Genomic DNA, 21320 nt, shown 5'->3' on the forward strand with positions numbered 1-21320 from the left:
CGGCCAAACTTGGCTTTGATACCAAAAGGGGGTAAGTTACAGACAAAGGGGGTGAGGGCTGACTGAGGCCGTCAAGGGGCGGAAGCATAAATAAAAGGTTATAGTTGTGAAGGCTATGACTATAGCGTTACAAGTGTAACATTTTATTTATGCTTCCGCCCCCTAACGGCCTCAGTCGGCCCTTACCCCCTTTGTCTGTAACTTACCCCCTTTTGGTATCAGAGCCAAGTTTGGCCGATAATAAGTTGTAAGTTACTGTTTATATTCAATCAAGTTGGCCGGTTCAACTGCCATAGTTATCCATTATTTTGTGCATTATTCATTATTTTGAATATGTTATCCAATGCCTTCTCTCAAGCTAACTACAACCTCTTACTGCCACAAACTCTCCACAATGCTAACACCCTAAAACGCCTCTCTCTCGGCTGACACGAGTGAACCAAGAATCTGATAGGTACAAGACAGCCTTTACCACACCCTTTGGTCATTACGAATGGAATGTAATGCCTTTTGGTCTCAAAAATGCACCTTCTGAATTCCAGAACATCATGAATGAGATCTTCAATCCCTTCTCTAGTCACATTATTGTATACATTGATGATGTACTCATATTTTCAGATTTCCTAGCACAACATTGGAAACACCTCCGAACATTTCCCCATACCATCAAGTCCAATGGTCTGGTTGTCTCAACCCCAAAGATTAAACTTTTCCAAACTAGTGTTCGGTTCTTAAGTTTTGATATTCGTTATGGTGTTATCAAACCCATAGACAGAGCCATCCAGTTTGCTGATAAGTTTCCCAATGACATCCTAGACAAAACCCAGCTTCAAAGGTTTCTAGGATCTCTCAATTATATTGCTGATTTTTATCAAAATCTCAGGCAAAAATGCAAGCCTTCAAATTACACTTGGTATAACTCTAAGTCATATTACAAAATCCAATAACTTGTTATAGAATTTATATTTTGAAAATCCTACCGTTAAATTACATATTCTATATGTTCTTAACAATCATACCAATTTTCATGTCAATTGGATGTTATTTACCATTTGATCTATAAATTCATCTTTTATGCATTATTTTAAACTACAAAAACTTGAATTTAAAAAATTGATTGATGATATGGCTATTAATCTTTGATCACCTTAAAATTTTGCAAGTATTGCAAATATACGAAGATAATGTAATCTAATAGTAGATTTGTCAAAATTTGCATCCAATTAAAAAATATTAAATAGTGTAATATTGCTTAGAATTACATCAAATATAACTTGGACTCAACCCACATGTATGTGTGTATATATATATATATATATATATATATATTTTTTTTTTTTCTTTTTGGGTTGGTGGGGTTGTAGAGGTACTTTTAGGGTTTATTTCCTGTTCTAAAATTTGGTGCTCAGAAAGTTTGACTTTCTATAGTTTCTGATAGCTTATTTGTTAAACATACCAAGACACGTTTTTTATAGCTTATTCATCAAACGTACCAAGACAAAAAAAGAAAGAAAGAAAAGTTTAATTTTTTATTTATAAAAAAAAGAAGAAGAAAAAACTAGTTTTGTAACTTATTTGATAAAATATGAGACAGAAAGAAAAATATTGGGAAAATTACACTTTACCCCCTTAAACTGTACCCTAAATTATACTTTACATCCTAAATTTTTGAATTCATGTTTTGCACCATAAACTATGATATTTGTAACACTTTGCACTCTAACATAAAGTTTGATGTTAGTTTGGATGAAAATTCAAAGTTTAGGATGCAAAGTGTAATAAGAAGTATAGTTTAGGGTGATAAAGTATAATTTTTCTTTTATTTTGACGTTAGAGTACAAAGTTTAACAAATGTCATAGTTTATGGTGTAAAACATGCATTTGAAAAAGTTTAGGATGTAAAGTATAATAAAAAATATATAATATAAGATGGTAAAACTTAATTTCTCCCAAAATGTTTCAAGGAACATATGCAAATTCATGGCTTCTTGCCCCTTTATCTTTCCCCGTCCTCGATTGGTTCTTGTAGAGTAGCTTCAGATTAATTAGGTGAGTATTGGATGAAGAATGTAGCTATTTGTGGAATTGATTCACTAGATTGAGTGACTGAAAACCTCAAATTACTATATATGTGGGAATTGGATTCAGTTCCAGTAAGTACTATATGGCATGGCACACATGCATTTGGTTCTTTTAAGAGACCTGCCTAAAGATCAATCCCTCAAGCAGGGTTTCAGTATTTGGGCATGCATGTATTCTGAAGAATAGTCTATCATCATAAAACCCAGTTGTGACTTTTGAGGTGGATGACTCCCAACCTATTGGCTGACTATATTTTTTTCCTTTCTTTCTCTTTGGCTTAGGTCCATTGGCTAACCCATTCCTTAATTCATAACATTCAAATTCAAAATCTTCCCCCCTTGTCTTGGGTCTCTCATGCGACGTGGTAAAACTTGGAAGCTATTAATTACTAAAACCCTTGGTTGCTTAACTTCTTCTATTACGTATAATGCAATCTGGCTCTACTGAGTCTACTATAAGGGGTCAACATCTCCAAGTCGAAAGCATGTCTTACTGCTATATACGGCTTTTTCATACTACATTTCCACTCAGCCAAATCATAGATTACTTGCATTCTAAATATCATAGATAATACCCTTCGCCTTCAGATTAATTTCTTGCCAAGTATTGATGATTTCATGAGAACTGCCATTGACTAGAACATTACTTTTAATTGAATTTAATCAGTTAAGAGTTATGTCCCCATCTCTATAGGAGACTGGTTTGATCCAAGTTTTATATTTGTTTTTTGCTAAGTCCTAGTTTTATAATTCTTGACATGGTCTTTCCTTGCATAAGTATATTTATTATGGTCACAATAGAAAAATTTGTGAAAGGACTCTTAAGTTTGTGTTTCTGCCATATTTTAGAACTTATGTCCACAACACCTTATCTAGACTTGAAAAACAGGACATAACGTAGTGTTTGGGTTCAGTCCAATTAAATTCAGATAAAAAAATGGAACGACGTCCTAAATGGATGGTAAAACCTATGACTCTAATATGATCTTTTCGAAGATCAGGTCAACTTAATATGATCCTTATTTTTTTTACATGAAAAAAAAAAAAAAATTGTTTTGATATATTGTCTTTTATTTTCTTTTCAATACAAATAAGAGAACAAAAAAAAAAAAAAAAAAAACGAAAAGAAGATATTCATAAATAAAAGTTAAATAATACATAAATTCTTAAGTTTATACCGTCTAAGGTGAAGCCTTCAAGCCTCAACCTCATTAAGAAATAATATATGAATATTTGTGAGAAGAAAAGAACTTAGAAAGAAAGGAAATAAATAAGAGCAAAATGTGAATGTTACACTAAGTTAGAAAGCCAAAAAATGGTAAAAGAAAATGATAAAAAATTTATCTTCGAAAAAAAAGTATTCAACTTGTGTGACTAGTGGGTCGACTCCAGCCAACATTTTAATGGGTCAGGTTTAAGTCAACACTTTTTTTCATGGATTCAAAAAAATCCCTACCTATTCCAATATTTTTTCTTTTAGATTTGGACATGTAATTAGGTTGGTACTTCCTATTATTTCCATCGAAACTATCTAGGTTTAAATCCTTCCTCTTGAGCCTGGCTCCCACACTATATTTTTAGTTTTACATAACCTGTTTAATAAGTGATATAACTTATTTAAATGATAGGTATAGATATTTATATGAATCACAACATAATGACTTTGAAAGAAGTTGATGTGTTAGTATTATTTTCATGATATTATCAATAATACTATTTAAAATTTTGAATGACACCAAAATTAACGTAATATGTAAATAGTTATGAAAAATATATCATTTTTTTTTTTAGAATACTAAATATTTTTAAAGTAATATGTAAATAGTTATGAATAATATATCATGAAAATTTGTATGCGCGTAGGACGTAGAAAGTGGAAATTGTACTAACCAGTTTCTTTTGAATTTTCCGCTTCAACCAAAATGGGCTTTCAAAATAGACTTGAAAAGGTATTACAAACTACAAATAGGTTGGGTTTGACTTTCAAAGGTCTCGCCAACAGCCAAACCCATTCAACAAAGTCCACTGCAACTCAATCCTCAAACCCCAAACCCCAACCCCATTTTATTAAGCACTAGAATTAGTAAAAGATTTCTAACCAAAAAAAAAAAAAAAAATAGTAACAGTGTTTTAAGAGCATTTGTTAATAGAATTAGTAAAAGAGTTCTACCAAATTATAATAGAATTAGTAATAGTGTTTTTAGAGCATTAATGCTACAAACACAAATTATTTTACTATATTTTTACAAACTGTTGATGTGGTTTTGGTAATTTTTAAATAATTATTAATAAATATAAATGTGATGTTAGTGGTGGACCCATATTAGAATTAATAAGAATTTGCCGCATCAATAGTTTATAAAAATATTGTAAAATAGTTTGTGACTATGACATTACTCTTTGTTAATAAACTATTTTAAGAAAATTTTAATATCACTTTCATGAAAAATATATAAAACTGTCAAAAAAATTCAGTTTTTTTGCTTTTTTTTTTCTTATAAAAAGTTTCAAAAAATATTTCAAAAACCAATATCGGGCAAAGTTTAACTACAAAATTTGTTATAGTTTTAAGGTACAACCGTACTCAATATCTTTTTATTGGAAATAAATTTTGACAAATTCACCATTGGATCACATCTTCTTTTTATATTTTCCATACTTGCAAAATTTCTAGAAAATTATAGATCAATAGCCATATTATTAATAAATTATTTAAATTGTAAGTTTTTATAGTTTAAAAGTATCCATAAAATATAAACTTATAGATTATAAAGTAAAGAATATTCAATTGACACAAAATTTGATATGTGTATTAAGAGTAAAAAGAACATTCAATTCAACGGTTAGATTTCCAAAAAATATGTATTAATGTTTATTTTATTAAGTAAGGTTGTAACTTTATACTACAATTAATTTTGTAACTAAATTTTGTCTTGTCTTTAATGTTAGAATTATATAATAAAATGATAGAATTTACCTCTTCTTAATACCTTAAACTTTTGGAACAATTAGTAATTTAATTTGATATTAAAGTAAAAGAAGGAGCTACAGTCTACATGTGAAGACGAGTATTAAAATTGCATAATTAAATAATTAAATTTATTATATTCTAATAGTTTAAACTTTTTTGTTAATTGTAATTTAACACTTAAAAAACAACATCGGTTAACTTTTCCTTAGTAAAAAACCAACCAGAAAAACAAGAATATATTTAGCCAAAAAACAAAAGGAAACACGAGTATATGCTTAGCACAATTCTGATTTAAAGGATGATTTCCAATAGATTTTGGACGAAAATACCAATGCTGGCTGGGCCTGTCGGCCCAACACTCAAAACATTGTCCAAACAAAAGATATTTTGGAACAGAGAGGCATTGTAAATTGCTCTCATGGTCTGTCAGTCAATGACAGTATGGCATTATTTTTCAATGACAGTATAGCATTAATTTTTTCTTTTTTTGGCTGAATGACAGTACAGCATTATTTAGTACTAGACTACTTGGACCAATAATAACACAGGAGTGAGAGAGCAGTTTGTTAATAATAATTCACTCGCAAAATCTCAAGGAGTTGGAAGCAAAAATCGAGCTCTGGGTCAATGGCAAAGAAGGGTTTGTTGAACCAGTACTTGTTGCAGCTTCAGCATCATCCACTGAGAACCAAGGTCTCACTCAACAAAACAACACATAATTTTTGTTCTTTTTTTTCTTTTCTTTTTGGTTATCTGGGTTCGTTTGAAGTTTTGATTTTGCTTAATTTTTCGTTTGACCCATGTTTGGTTGCTGAGAAATGAAGAGGAAATAGAAGAAACATGAAAGTTTGAATCTTTTCCATTGTTTTTCTTTTCTGGGTTTGGAATTATATGACACGAACATTCAGCTGAATCAGGAAAAATGTCAAATTTAATTTTCTTGTATTATTTCTGTGCTGAAAGTGAATTATATATGTATTTTTAACGGCTATAAATTGGGTTTTACTTTTTCTCTGCGATTAATCAGTGTGCAATTTGTTATTTAAATCAGGCAATTACAGCAGGGGTGTTGTCGGGGATCAGTGACTTGGTTTCGCAGAAGCTCACTGGGATACAGAAGATTCAACTGAGAAGGCTTGTTCTCAAAGTGGTAAAGCTCTTTCTCAATTCAATTTATAGCAAAATTACTTATGTTGTCAATTCAATTGAAGATAGTTATATTGTATAGTATAAAGCTTCTTATTGTACATGTGCACGTATGCATTTTTTTTTTTCTTTTTTTGATATTGGATTTTGAGGACCCTTTGGCCTAAATTGATGCTAAAATCTCAAACCAAACCTGTTGGTGCTCTGTGTTTTGACACCGGGAGATTGAGTCTGTTCCTAATTTGAACATGAAAAAATAATGAAGTGAATGTAGAGGATGGGAGGACAGTAAGTAGTGGCTTTAGTGAGTATGATTTCAGTTGGTGCGTTGATATGATACTCTGCAACATTAGTTGTGGCATTAAGTAGGGTACCATTTATCGTCTTTAGAATAATCAGAATTCAGAAGATGCTCTTTGTAGTTAGTAATGCTAAAATCTTGGCAAATATTTGTGGTAGATGCTAATGTGAACTAGGTCGGTGCTAGTGTTAAAAAGAAAGAGAAATTTTGATATCAGTGGTCTGTAATTGTAATATCTTATAAGTTATGTCGATATTTATGCCTGAGAAAGTTATGATTTATCATTGACCAATGACCATAATTTATATATAGTGCAATGAATATATAGACCTGGTATGTTCTGGAATGCAGGAAAATTTACCCAAAATACTAACATTTTAATTTGCCCTGTTCAACCATAGGCAAGATATCTTGAATTACTTTTGGACTGAAAAATAAATACACCTAAGAAGAGCAAGTTCTCAGGAAGTAGTTCCCCTAATTGCTACTGTTAGAAAATCTTGGTATCACTTTTTCCAAGTTCTTCGATCATTTGTACTACCACATGATGCAGCACCGAAATTTAAGTACTTGGTTGAGGATTGGGGGATTTATTTTATTTTTGTTTTTTTATTTCCTCCTCTGAAACTTGGTGTGAGTGTGTTGGAATGTAAAGTTCATGGCTTCATGCTCTATATCTTTACCTATCCCTTATTAGGACTTGCATACTAACTTCAGATGATGTGAGTACCAAATGAATGTGGATAATTGTGGAATTGTTTCATTAGTTTGGATGCCCGATAACCTCAAATTACAATGAGGGAATGGGGTTTGGGACCTTTAGGTTCAATATAAATTAATGGCATGGCATAAATTTGGTTCTTCAAGACCTGTTGGAAAATCAATCCCTCAAGCAGGCTTTTGGTATTTGGGCATGCAGTCTGGAGAACTATATAATCACCAAACCTAGTTGTGAGGTGGATGGATCACACCAAAAGCATGCCACCCTAATGGAAAATGCATGGCATGAATTGCAAGTCATGCTTGCTTGCGATGCTCATGATTGATTTCAATATAAGAATTATAAGTGCAATTATTCTCTCTTTCCCATTCTGGCGGAGCTGGCCAACTGTATGGAGAAGCTTCAAAGGGATTTCTTATGGAGTGGTATTGGTGAGGAACCTAAATTCCATCTGGTTAGTTGGGTTTAGATTTGTGAACAGCTTCAGTTTGGCGGATTGAGTGTTCAGAATCTGAGACCAAGCATTATTAGGGAAATGTTTGTGGAGATATGGGACTGAGAGAAATCATCTATGAAGGAGGGTCATAGAGGTAAAGTATGGGAGTGAATGGGGTTGATTGGTGTACAGAAGGGGTGTCAGGTCCTTATGGCGTTAAGTCTCTGGAAATCCATAAGACAGGAGTGATTGACTTTTTCTCAGTTTATACAATTCGAGGTAGGCAATGGTACTAGAGTAAAATTCTGGCATGATTTGTGGTGTGGTGATTGTCCACTTAAAGAGGCCTTCTAGGAGTTAATATAGAATTAGTTGTGATAAGCAGTCTCTATAGTGGAGGTTATGCATTTCCCAAATGGAAAGCTTCATTGGGATGTGTAGTTCTTTAGATCAGTCCAAGATTAGGAATTGGAGTATTTGATACTCTCTGTTGGAGACTAGCCAAGAGCCAGGGTTTTGAAGTGCGTGGGTACTACCTTTCCCTCTCTTCTACTATTGGCATGTTATTTCCTTGGAAGTTGGCTTGGCTTTCGAAGGTTCATCCTAGGGTAGCTTTCTTCTTGTGGACTGCTGCCTTAGGGAAGATTTTGTCTTCTTATTATATATGGAAGAAAGTTATTATCATTGTTGATTGGTGCTATATGTGTTAGTAGAGTGGGGAGTTAGTGGACCATCTCCTTCTTCATTCTCCCATAGCATATGGGCTATGGTCAATGGTTTGGAGTTTGTTTGGTCTTCTTTGGTATAGGCCACAGAGGGTTCTTGATTTGTTAGCAGCTTGGCAAGGTGCCTTTGGTATGCACCATAATATAGCTTTTTGGAGGGTTGTGCTGTATTGCAATATTGCATTATGTGGTGTCTTTGGCAGGAAAGAAATGTGAGATGGGATTTGAACAGTCTATTCTTGGGATTAAATCTCTCTTTTTTTACACTTTACTGGATTGGAGTGTAGCTTTTAAAGCCCTCCACTGCTCTAAATTATTAGAAATGCTTGAACATTGTAATTTGAAAGAGTGATTGTACTACTCCTGAGTACACCCCCGGTGTACACGAGTGTTTCCCTTCTAATGAATGAAATTTCATTACTTATAAATAAATAAATAAATAAATAAAGTGCAATTATTATTAGGTGACAATTTATGTCTCTGTTTAAAAGTTAAAACTGTTAAAAAAAAGGTTGATTAAAATTGTTTGGATGTGTTTGAATGCACTATTTGTTTTACCTGACAATATTAATGTACTAAAAATTTAAAGATGCTAATTTCATGGAGTTGTATATATGTCAACTACTTATATTTTGATTTTCATGTTTCTATCTACTGTTTCATCTATCTTTCCAGTCTTACTTCCTAATTTCTAACATAGCTATCTGCAGCTTTTTGGAGTCTTATATCTTGGACCTTTTGGGCATTTCCTGTATATTGTACTGGACAAAATTTTCAAGGGCAAGAGGGACTCAAAAACAGTAGCCAAGAAGGTATGCTACCCACCCTCATGCTCTGGTTGATTACTGAGTGGGCAGAAGTGATGAATAGCTATCTGGAATTTTAGCATAATCATTGCAAACCAAAATACTGAAAAAATTTCAAATTCTCAATTATTTGGTTTTTATCTTCACAACTATATGCCACTTTTCCTTGATGTTCATTTTAAACAGAAGTTTGCTTTCCTATTTATATATCCAAGACTGTATGAGGTTAATCAGGTACTGATTATCTTGAAATTAGGAGTTAGTACTCAGAGCCTGAGTAAGCAGCCACTGGTCATTTAATCTATTAAGTCATCCTAGCCTTGAAGAAGAACAAAGAGGTTAATCTAAACTGCCTTGTCAAATTATTTCAGGTGGTGCTGGAACAGTTGACATCTTCACCTTGGAACAACTTGCTCTTTATGGTTTACTATGGGTTGGTTATTGAGGGTAAGTCTATCACATATAAGTGTTATATAAAGAATCCAGACACCGAGACATATTAGTGGAGCCAATAACAGATTATTCGTAATTGTTTTTAGAGTAATCAAATGTAATTTCTTCCCTGGGTCCTTCCTTAATGTATGCAGTATTTCTTTTTCTTGGTTGGGAGGGGGGGAGGTTGGTATGGAAAGACATGCCAGGTGCATGCAATATATATATAGGATTGTTTCTATTGTCAGCTCTTAAATAAATTTAATGTCAAAACAACTACCAAGTTTTCAAAAACAATCAGCCTTAAGAATATATATATATATATATATGTGGGGCCCGGCCCAGAAATAATGGGCTATTCCAAATTCAGGCCCGTCCGAGGAGCGTCCTGTCCGAAGAGAAACCACGTATGAAGCATTACTCAAACCCATAAACGCCAGGGAAACATGTCCGAGGAGTAACTCCTCCTCGGACATCACGAAGCCCAGACGAGGAACTCTCCCCAGCCACTTCAGTTCATCCTCCCAACATATAAAATGAATAAAATTCAAAATATCCCATGGAGAGCTACCACCACATTAATTGCGCCCCAACCACCCTCTTGGCCGCATTAATGAGGAAATGACCCCTGAACAGTACCGCCTTGGCCTCTGCAACTCACATGGGGAGAGATGAAGGCGTCTGATGGGACAGCCACTCAAGTAGGTGCTTAGATAGTCAACAAGTGTAGGGTTGAGATGAGAGAAGGGAACTATATAATGTAGTGGAGTCCCTTAGAGAAGGGGACGAAAATTTCTGTATGAGGAACTAAAGAAACAAACTTATACGTGAGAGATCCATTCTGGTGTTTTTATTTTTTTTGTAACAATGCTTTCCATGTATCAGACCGAACAGACTCACTGAAACCAAGTTCTTTGACCCATCCTCTACAAATATTTATTGTGGATTGCGCTTTGGGCCAGGGCCTGATCAATCGAATTTGGGCCAGGAAATTCGTGCAACTACAATATATATTAGGATTTTTTCTGGTGTCAACTCTTAAATAAATTTAATTGTCAAACATCTCTCAAGTTTTCAAAAACAATCAGCCTGAAAGAAGCATCTAAGTTACATATGAACTATCATGTAGCATACTATAAAGTTGTACAATTTACTGCTTGTAATAATTGGAAAAAGGAATGTGAATGCAGGAAGACCCTGGACGCATGTGAAAACTAAAATTAAGAAGGATTATCCATCAGTGCAGCTTACAGCTTGGACGGTATTGCTCTGTTCTCATTATGAATTCTTGTAATACATTTCGTGAAAACATGAATTGTATCCTAATGTTACCTTAACCATTTTGAACAGTTCTGGCCAGTTGTTGGGTGGGTGAATCACCAGTATGTGCCGTTGCAGTTTCGTGTCATTTTCCATAGCTTCATTGCATTTGGCTGGTACCTATAACTCCCTTCTGCTCTACTTATGTGCATGAATTTTTTGTCTTAATTACTTTTCATTTCTGTTAATTGCCAAAATGAAAGTGGTGTTTCGCTGGTGTTTTCCTTTTTTTTTTTTTAATAAATTTTTTAGGGGAATATTTCTGAATCTACGAGCAAGATCCATGGCATTGACAAAGGCGAAATGAAAACAAGGAAATTGAGTCTTCAGATGGGACAAATGCACAGTTTGTGCTAGCTTATTCTTTGTGGCTCAAAGATGATGTCTAAGCATTCATGTATTTTTAAATAATTGAATATCAATCCTGACTCTCTGTGTGGTATCCGTGGATTATTTATCAATGATTTCATGCTTCACTAAGCATTTGTCATTTGTCATTTTAAAATTTTTTCATGGGAGTGTGCAAACAAGAGAATTGACAATTGGATTGCTACAAGTTTATGTCAATTTCAACAACCAAGGATATGTCAAAGATTGCTTTGCTTCCATTCCGAGGTAAGTTCTTGCCTGCTAGCGAGCCCACAAAAGCATGTGAGAGTGACAGTCCCAAGAAATAAAAAACATGTGAATCAATAAATTCTTAAATTTACTATTGTTGTATGCAGCATTTCTATCAAATTTATGTAAAATTCACATATACACTTAGGTCCCTCTTGCATATACTTGCATGATGTTGATAATATACCACCTTGAGTTTTGAATGTTGATCGAACTCTGGGACTCACCTTATATAGTTGAGGTTTAAATATAACATAAAGACCATAAAACATTATGTCCATAAGCTCATCAACACCTAAGAGCAGGGCCTGCTTAGAAGAGTCTATAACATTCATTGCAAACTGAGTCCGAAAATTGCCAAACTGTCTTGGTAATATGGGTGGTTGATTCTTTTTCTGGAATTGTTTGGCATCGGGTACCAAGTGTGGGGTTTAATCGTTTTTAATGAACAAACAAGATGAATTATCCTGGACATGTGAAAGTGGTGTGCATTTTATGTGCGCCACAAAGGTGGTATTAAAAAAAGGGAAAAAAAAATTAGAAGGATATGTAGTTACTGTTTATTAAATATATGTTCGTAATTCAGAGTTACAGATATTCAAGATTTGTGGATTGACAATGTACTGGATGTTCAAGACTTTCAGAAAAGATGTGCAAAACTTTTTGGGGATATCTGAGTGTTCTATTTTCTTCATTTGTTTTTGTACTAGAATTAAAAAATCAATATGCTCAAGAAACAAAATGCCTTTTGAACAAAATCAATGATTATTCAAGCAAATCCATGTTATATAAAAAGAAAAAAGAAAATCATGTTAATATAATATATGAGTTTTTTTTTTTTTTTAAGTAAACTATTATATATGAGTTGTGAGTTCCAGTTAACTCAACTAGTAAAATTTTTTATAGTTGAATAAGAGATTTCAAGTTCAATTTCTGTCTACACTAAAAACCGATTGGTGTCTTGGTATGATAATAAAGAGCACTCATCAAGAATGGACACCATAAGTTGAAATTCTATATATATATATATATATATTTATGAGTTTTTTTTTTTTTTTTTTTTTTTTTTTAAAGTTTTGAGAGAGATATGCCAAAAAACGTGTGGGGGTCAGTTAATCAGGAGGTACTGTTAAGACTGTACTAACTGGGCCTATGACCCAATTTGAAGACATTAGTCAATCCGAGGATATCCAGAAAAAATTATAAGGGGAACGGAGTAAAGAGAAAAGTAGAGATAATATGAGATAAGTCCTACGAATGTCCGAGGAGAAAAGTCATCTCGTCAACAAGGGTCCGAGGTTAGTAAGAGTGCCATATCATCATGGACTTTCTTCGAAGTTACATCACAACTAAGAGTTGGACATTGGACAAGGGGTAAGAAAGGAGAAGGGCAACAAATATCTTCAAAAAACTGTTACCTCCGCATTAAATACCTCCCAACTAACCCTCTGACCGCATTAATGTGGAGGTGATACCTGAATAGTGGTCAAGCAGCCTTACAGCTACTAGTTGCTGGTTCTAAGAGGTGTTAGATGAGACAGGAAAGAGTCTCCAGAATCTAACCTACACGTGTATGGTAGGGATGATACCAAGATTGTAGTATATAGCATAAGAAGATATACTAAAAAGAGGATCGGAGAAGAAATCAAGCAATTTTTACGATAAGACTGTGAACTCTTATAACTTTGTTGAAAAACAAGATAATATAATATAAGCTCCTCAGGCCAAACCGAGGACAAACTTTCTTGTCTTATATGTGTTTAATAGCCTCAAATTAGCCAATTTTATCGTCTTTCTTTTAGAGTATATCTAGTTCTTTCGTCCACGCTCTACAAATTTATTGTTTGAGCATCTTGAGTTACAACCAAATCCTATATTAGGTCCAATCCAATTTCAGTCCTTATAGAACGTTTAGCTCAATGTCTCAAACAAATTTTGGATAAGATTTGTTTATATTTATTGGTATTTCATTCTCCTGACATATTCCCTATAAAAAGTGGAGATAGCTCGAAGAAAACAAAAAAGGGAACACATGTGAATGGTGGAGAAATATGTTGAAATAAAATTATGTCACCAGTGATTCGTGATTTCCATGCATTCTTTTTATATAATAAATATATTATATTGGATTAATAATTAAATGCAAGTGGTCTAATTCTCATTGAACTCTTTATATTTATTTCAAATATAGAATGGTTGAGGCGACAGTTTTTTGTCTTTAAGTCGTTGGATGTTTTAAGTTTCTACTCGTTATCGGTGTTACAAAGTCAACATAAAAGACCTCAACTCTGAGCAAACCAAACTGTACGAACAGTGCAATACTGCAATCTCCCAAACCCAGATTATACGGTAAGTGGTGGTCTAATTTCTAAAGCCATGTGTAGAAAGCTCCAAACCCATGTTTTAAGGGGTTCAACTACACGGTCTACATTTACGGAACAAGAGATTTAAAGGGTTGTTTGTTGTGTTTGTGTACAGTAATAAAAGTAGTGTGAAAGTAATATTACTCGAGTTATAATCTGTCACCTTAACAAGTTGTGGAAAAGATTGCAGTCTCTTACATAATGCTCTTTAGTCTTTATATGTAACAAAGCCAAAGGACAACTCCACCCCAATTCACCATACTCATCCGCTAAGTCAAAAACATTCACAACACCATCGAAGCCTGGTGAAGAACTCAATAAAAGACCATTATTAGATTGTGAGCATGTCAATCCTTCAAATTCCAATATTCTTGTACTCAACGGGTCCATTTTCATCATGTAGTTGTAGAAGAAGTATTAGAGCCACAGCCAATGCACCCAAAACCCAGATGAGTCCTCTTTTTATACCGACAATCTTTAGTAGAGGCTTGGCTGAGGAGCTGGAGAAGGATCACAACTCTGTGATCAATCTCAATACTTGTAAGAGGCAGAGCACAAATCCTCCGGAAGCATTGGTGGTTGCTAAGTTTTATGCAATCATGGAGGCTGTTGCTGATAGAGTGGAGATGCATAAGAATATCGGAGCACAACGTGACAACTGGAACCACCTGTTGCTAACATCTATTAATTCAATAACTCTGTCTGCTGCTATTATGGCTGGACTAGCAGCAATTGGAGGTACTGGTACACCTCTTGTGGCACTAAAGGTATCTTCTACCTTGCTATATTTAGCAGCCACAGTCATTTTGGTGGTGATGAACAAGATACAGCCTTCACAACTAGGTGAAGAACAGCGCAACGCTGCTAGATTATTTAAGCAGCTTTATAGAGAGATGCAAACAACTATGTCTCTCTACAAGTTGACTAATATAGATGTGATCAATGAAGCAATGGAGAAAGTTTTGGCATTAGATAAGGCATATCCACTTCCTTTACTAGGTGCGATGATTGAGAGATTTCCAAAAACTGTGGAACCTACAGTGTGGTGGCCTCCAAAAAGACAAAGAAGATTAGAGAGACTTGGTGAAGAAATAGATGGGAATGGCTGGGATGGAAAGTTGGAAGAGGAAATGAGAGAGATTGTTGGGGTTTTGAAGAGGAAGGATGTGGCTGAGTACTTGAGGTTGAGTCAAAAAGCCTTGAAAGTTAACAAGATCTTAGCAATTTCTGGCCCTTTATTGACTGGCCTTGCGGCTTTAGGGTCTTGTTTTTTGGGCACTACTCATGGGGCATGGGCTGTGATGCTTGCAGTCATTGCTGGAGCTTTGGCAAGCGTGGTAAACACATTGGAGCATGGAGGGAAAGTTGGGATGGTGTTTGAGATGTATAGGAGCAATGCTGGTTTCTTTAGGCTCATGCAAGAGATTATAGAATCAAATATAAGTTTGAGAGAAGAGAGAACGGAGAACTATTTAAGATAAAGGTGGCACTACAGCTTGGCAGGAGTCTTTCAGAACTCAAGCATCTTGCTGCATTATCTTCTTCAAAAAAAGGGGAGGAGGCCATTGAAGAGTTTGCAAGCAAGCTATTCTGATGATATAGTAGTTCATTAATTTATTTGAATTTTTTTTTATGGAGAGAAAATTTACTTGATAATTATGTGATCTAATCTTGTACATAATGCTACTCTTAAGTTTGGTAAACATTAAAATTATTTGGTAGGCATTGAAAATTAGTTCAAGTTATATTTGGTGTAACTTTAAATTATGTTATATTATTTAATATTTTTTTTATTAGATGTGAATTTTAACAAATTCACACTTGAATTAGACTTTTTTTTTTTTTTTACTCTACATGCATGCAAAATTTCAAGTCATATCATCAATCAATTATTTAAATTCAAGTTTTGGTAGTTCAAAATAATATATAAAAGATGAGTTTATGAATTTAATAGTAAATAATATTTAATTAGTCATGAAAATTGACATACATGTTAAGAACATATAAAATATGTGGAGTGAAATCAAGTGCAATACCCTAGACCGGATGCAATTCCTCTCAATGGTTGAGATTCAATGTTTAAAAAAGCAACTTTCAATCTCAGCCATTGATTAAAAAAAGTTAAGAAAAATAAGAAGTGAAAAAAATTTGTAAGAATGATTGGGTTTAATTGCACCCGGTACAATAACAATGCTGGATTCTAATCCAAAACTGTAATCTAAGAGTGTGATGTTGGAAAAAAAAAAAAAAAATTAACGACAAATTATTAACGGTATAATATTACTTATGAATTTAACTTGGTATCATAGGTATATAAATATTAGAGGTTCAAGTTAAGAAGAATGATGAAACAACGCAGTTTAGTGATACACAAGCCGCAAGTAATTGGAAACGACAACGTGTTGTTACAAGCCAATTAAGCAAAGCTAATTAAGGAACAGTATAGCTTGCAAGTATGAACAAAGATCCACACGTGTAAATCATAGTACAACAATAGTGGGATCACCAGATGAGTTAAAAAAATAACTAACTACTTCCTATAACAGAATTATTCATGTCAGCTAATAATGAAATATTCTGTCAATTTGGTATGGTTAGTATAAGAGAATCATTAACCATTTTAGATATTTCTTGTTCTGTCCAACACTCTCTAGGACCTTCTTGTTATTTTTTCTTTTGCTTTTTCTTCAACTTTTGAGCTTTTAGCTTCTTCAATGTCTTCTAACGCTTACACTGATAATACCGATTCAACTCTTCCACCTAAATCTTGCTTTCACTTGCCTCACACTTACAGGTTTTTTATTTTATTTTATTTTATTTTATTTTATTTTTTTTTAATGATAACTCAACTAAAAAATTGTTTTCTGGATTGCTAGTTTAGGCGTCAATCAAATGGTTTATGAAGAGTGATACGACTACCTAGCACTAGCCTTGTGCGATTAGTGAAGTTAGGTCGCCATCTCTCCCTCTCTAAACTTTCCCAAGACGTGCATTCCAAATATTTGAAAGTCTGCATTAGGATTTCACTACTTCAGCAACATGGTTGTAGACCATGGCCATTAATGGAGGAAAGGATGGGGATGAAGGTGATATGTGGCTATAGGGCTTCAATTAAATGGTCTAGGTGAAGATTGATGTGAGAACCCAACCTGCGTAGAGAAGTTTGGTCGCTATCTCTCGCTCTCTCTCATTTGAGTGGTTTTAGTTGAAAGATAGGGAATAAAAAATGAAATGTTACATGGAAATGGAATAAAAAGATTGTGTATTTGCAAAAAATGGTTAATTACCAAAATAAAAATCATGTGAGAGACCCAATATTTTTCACAATTTATTGGTTTCAAGTTATATGTGATGTCGAGTCACTTTTATATTATTCTATCATAATATATTATTTTAACTTATGCATCAACTACATGTTACTTGAATTATTAAGAAAAACATTAGCGAAAATTTTTAGGTCACTTATATAGACTTTATTTATATAATTTGTGTATTGAAACTATTAGTTTTTCACCTTAAAATAACCGAAGATAGGTTCTCTTCTGTTTCTTTTTTATATTTGAAAAACAAAAATTTGAAATAGCTTCTCTCAACTAAGGCAATCCACACTCTTCTTGTTGGTCCCAATACCAGTAGTTCAAGTTAGGCTAACTTTCTAGGTGATTCGTTCTTTTGGTTGACAATACCTTTTCTCTTTTAAGCTTTTAGCTTACCACAGTCATTAATTATTAATGGATCTGGTTAATCACCTACTTATCAAATCAAATTTTACATAGCAGAAAAGGCAAAGCATTGCCAAACAAAAGAACAAATATAATCCAATTAGCCTAACTTGGACTACTGGTACCGGCCTACGGGGACCAACAAGAAGAGTAAGATTTAACCATTTTATTCAGAGTGTAGATTGCTATAGTTGAGGGAATCTCTCTTTACTGATTTTAAGGTCCAACACACGCATATAATTTTAGACAGTGCCTATAATTGGCCGTGGCCAAAATCAAACAAGGATAATACGTTTTCTTCTATGCAATTAATTGTCATTCAGAAGGCTGGGGATTGACCTTTATTTTCATCCCATATGATATGACTACTTGTGAGAAATTAAAACTTTAGACCCCAATTCCAATTTTAAGCCCATTTTTAATTTGGTTAGCCAATTAGCATATATATAGATACACAATTACAATAGCAAATCCCAATAGCAAACATAAGCACCCAAACACCTCAAAGTGTCTACGGAAAGAAAAAGTCAAAATTGGGCAAAAAAACTCTAAAGGGCCTATAGGCTATAGCACCAACCAATCTACTAATAAGAATAGTTGCAATACGTTACACTTACAAACATAAATAGAAATGTATTCAACCTCTCCGTTCTTGCTTGAAACCTATTGCACCATCATTTCTTCTTGTTTACTACCGGTTTCTGCAGGCAACTGCAAGACCAATTATTTCTAATTCTTTTTTCAAAAAATTTATAGGAAGCTTTCTACAAATTCAATAATATCAGTTTCTAAATTTAAGACGAGCCAATGTATTATTCATATATAGTTTTATCTTAATAATGGTAGAAGCTTTAAGTTATTAGGAGAGGTTTCACCATTACATAAACTCATCATTTTCCATATCTATGGGACTCTAACGCGGCCTCACCTCTAAAACTCAGCATCCAAACAAAGTTATTCTACTTAATTACAATAATAGAAAATATGATTGAAAAACCAACCTGGCGTAGGGTATCTGGGATTACTTCATATGTGACAAGCTATTATATGGTGGCAGAGACTTTATTGGGAGGGAACTTGAATAATTGGCAGCCCATGTGAGAAGTTGCTTTCTCGATCTCGATGCCATGGGATGGTAAGTCACCAGTTAAGCTGATCTCCATGTCTTCACTGATATAATGAGCCAACAAGTTCTCATCAGTTTACTAAGCACCTCTACCATTGTCATCATTGGTGGTAGGCTATTATATGGTGGCGACTGGGGCAAAGCTGGTTGGCCCCCTTGACTTTTTTAAAATTTCCATTAAAAATAGTAATAACATTATAATTAGTATTAAAATTTAGAGAAATACTATGTCCATAATATTTTCACAACATTTTCAAAATAAATTCTAAGTGGAAGGTTGTTATTAGTAGGGTAAAAAAGTAATTTCAATGATATGTTTAAATTAGAACCAATAACACCTAACCATGTATGATTTGTTGTGAAAATATTGTGAACATAACATTTTTCTAAAATTTACTTACTGGCTCCCCTAATATTTTGGCCTTCCTAAAATTTAAATTTAATCTTTAGAAATTTGATACAAAGAACCTAAAAGTAAATAACTACCCATTCTTTAGCCCATAATCCCTCTATATACAGTTGGCAAAACAATTTAAACAAATTCCATATATATAATGTTTTAAAAAATCCCTTATAAATATATAATTATGGTTCATGACATATAGTTTATTTCTCATTCTTTTCTGATGACAGTGAACTATGGATTGTGCAATCTAAAGAATTTATACGTCATTTAACTTTTCTTTTGGGTTAATTTTATTATTTGTTTTTTTTATTTGTAATTAAAGGAAGATAAAGACAATATAATCATTTTATTATTAGGACAAAGTTTAGCTACAAACTTAATTTAACCCTCTAAAAAAATTAACATAAATACATATTTTGAAAATATAACTATTAGATTGCATGTTTTTTTTTAATGTTGTTAACACATATATCAAATTTCGTGTCAATCGGATATTATTTATTATTTAATTTATAAACTTATTTTTTATACATAATTTTAGACTACAAAAACTTGAAATTTTAACACTTAATTGATGACATAACTATGGATGTTTGATCTTTTAGAAATTTTGCAAGTATGGAGGATACAAAAAAAAAAAAAAAAAATGTAAAACAATAATGGATTTGTTAGAATTTACATAAAATAAAAAGATATAAAGTGGAGTTGTAGTCTTAGGATGCAGCAAAGTTTGTAGCAAAACTTTGTTCTTACTACTATTATTAGTATTATAATTATTATTTTTTTGATATTGATATTGTTATTGTTATTTGTTTTTTTATGCATGTATAAAAGAGGGGCTTAGTGTCAAAGTGGCTTCACAGTTCACATGGAGGGAACTTGAATAATTGGCAACCCATCTGAGAAGTTGCACTCTTGATCTCAAAGCCACGAGATAGTAAGTCGCTAGTTAAGTTCTCCATCTCTTCGTACACTCTCATCAGCTAGTAAGTTCTCATCGTACACTCTCATCAACTTACTGAGCACCTTTTCCACTACCATTATTGGTGCCTTTATATATATATATATATATATATATATATATATATATATATATATTTTTACAATAATTTCTCATATACTTAACGCCAGTTTAGTAACTACCTGCATTTGCTAACTTTCATCTCTATTAACGACTTCAATTTTAACAATTTCAAAAATATAATTTTCTTGTATTTGCTCACTTTTATCTCTGCCAATGACAACAATTTAACAATATCAGAAACATAGCATTTGTTTTTTTAGAATATAGAGTATTTTTAACACACACAAACGTGGAGAGAGGAGAAAATCTCAAAAATTAGGAATTTTGCTAAATCAAATGTACTACTAAATACCTTGTAAAAGTATATGTGTTTTCTAAACTTTAAAAAATTGGACCGAACTCGATAAACCAAAGATTAATACCAAATTGGACTAAGGATTATTTTTATCAGGAGTAAAAATGGGCTAACTCGATCTGACACATTTTAAAGTGATTTTTTTTTTCTCACATTAGATCTAGATAGGATAGTACAATATATTTATTCTTAACAGTTTTACATGCACATTTAGTATTTATAGTGATTATATACGGTACCTAAAAAAATTATGGTCCATAACATTTAGTTTTTTTTCCCATTCTTTTATGATGATAGTGAACTAAATTTTGTAATCTTAAGAATTGATATCTTATTTAAATATATTTTTGGGTAATTTTTTTTTCTCTTGTTTATATTGAAAGGAAGATAAAAACAATATAATCATAATCATAATCATAATCATATTATTATTATTATTATTATTATTATTATTATTATTATTATTGTTATTGTTACTCTTTTTTCTATATGTGAAATAATATTGTCAACTTATATCCCACTAAGCCCAACCCACAACTCAATATTAAACATTGATATTTTAATGAAGAGGTGATAGACAATATGTTATAAATTTAATAAAATAACATAGAAGAATTTACATGATGGATCCCATTGATAGGTTGAAAATTCATAATGACTCCAAAGTTTTGGGGCCAATATTTTATATTGTTGTATATATAAATTATTAAAACTCCAAAAGCAGAGGATGATGTCTCTCCTCTAGGTAGGAGCTCTCTCTCTCGTTT

The 21320-nt window shown here is 32.9% G+C and overlaps 1 protein-coding gene and 1 pseudogene across 1 annotated transcript; both read left to right on the top strand.

Moving 5' to 3' along the window:
• Positions 1-5549: 5549 nt before the first annotated feature.
• Positions 5550-11696, top strand: LOC115988685 (peroxisomal membrane protein PMP22-like). Its single transcript, XM_031112285.1, has 7 exons — positions 5550-5745; positions 6104-6202; positions 9092-9193; positions 9559-9634; positions 10810-10880; positions 10970-11055; positions 11192-11696. The coding sequence occupies exons 1-7, from the start codon at positions 5680-5682 to the stop codon at positions 11244-11246; spliced, it is 555 nt and encodes a 184-aa protein (XP_030968145.1). The 5' UTR covers positions 5550-5679; the 3' UTR covers positions 11247-11696.
• A 2568-nt stretch (positions 11697-14264) lies between these two features.
• LOC115988844 lies at positions 14265-15514 on the top strand (annotated as a pseudogene).
• The last annotated feature ends 5806 nt before the right edge of the window (positions 15515-21320 follow it).

The sequence above is a fragment of the Quercus lobata genome, chromosome 5 (assembly GCF_001633185.2).
Source record: "Quercus lobata isolate SW786 chromosome 5, ValleyOak3.0 Primary Assembly, whole genome shotgun sequence".
Lineage (NCBI taxonomy): Eukaryota > Viridiplantae > Streptophyta > Magnoliopsida > Fagales > Fagaceae > Quercus > Quercus lobata.

Excerpts from the sequence above, each read along its gene's own strand:
- LOC115988685 (XM_031112285.1), top strand. The coding sequence starts at position 5,680 with ATGGCAAAGAAGGGTTTGTTGAACCAGTACTTGTTGCAGCTTCAGCAT. Across the intron at positions 10,881-10,969 it reads TGCAGCTTACAGCTTGGACG|TTCTGGCCAGTTGTTGGGTG; the intron begins GTATTGCTCTGT and ends CATTTTGAACAG. Across the intron at positions 11,056-11,191 it reads AGCTTCATTGCATTTGGCTG|GGGAATATTTCTGAATCTAC; the intron begins GTACCTATAACT and ends TAAATTTTTTAG.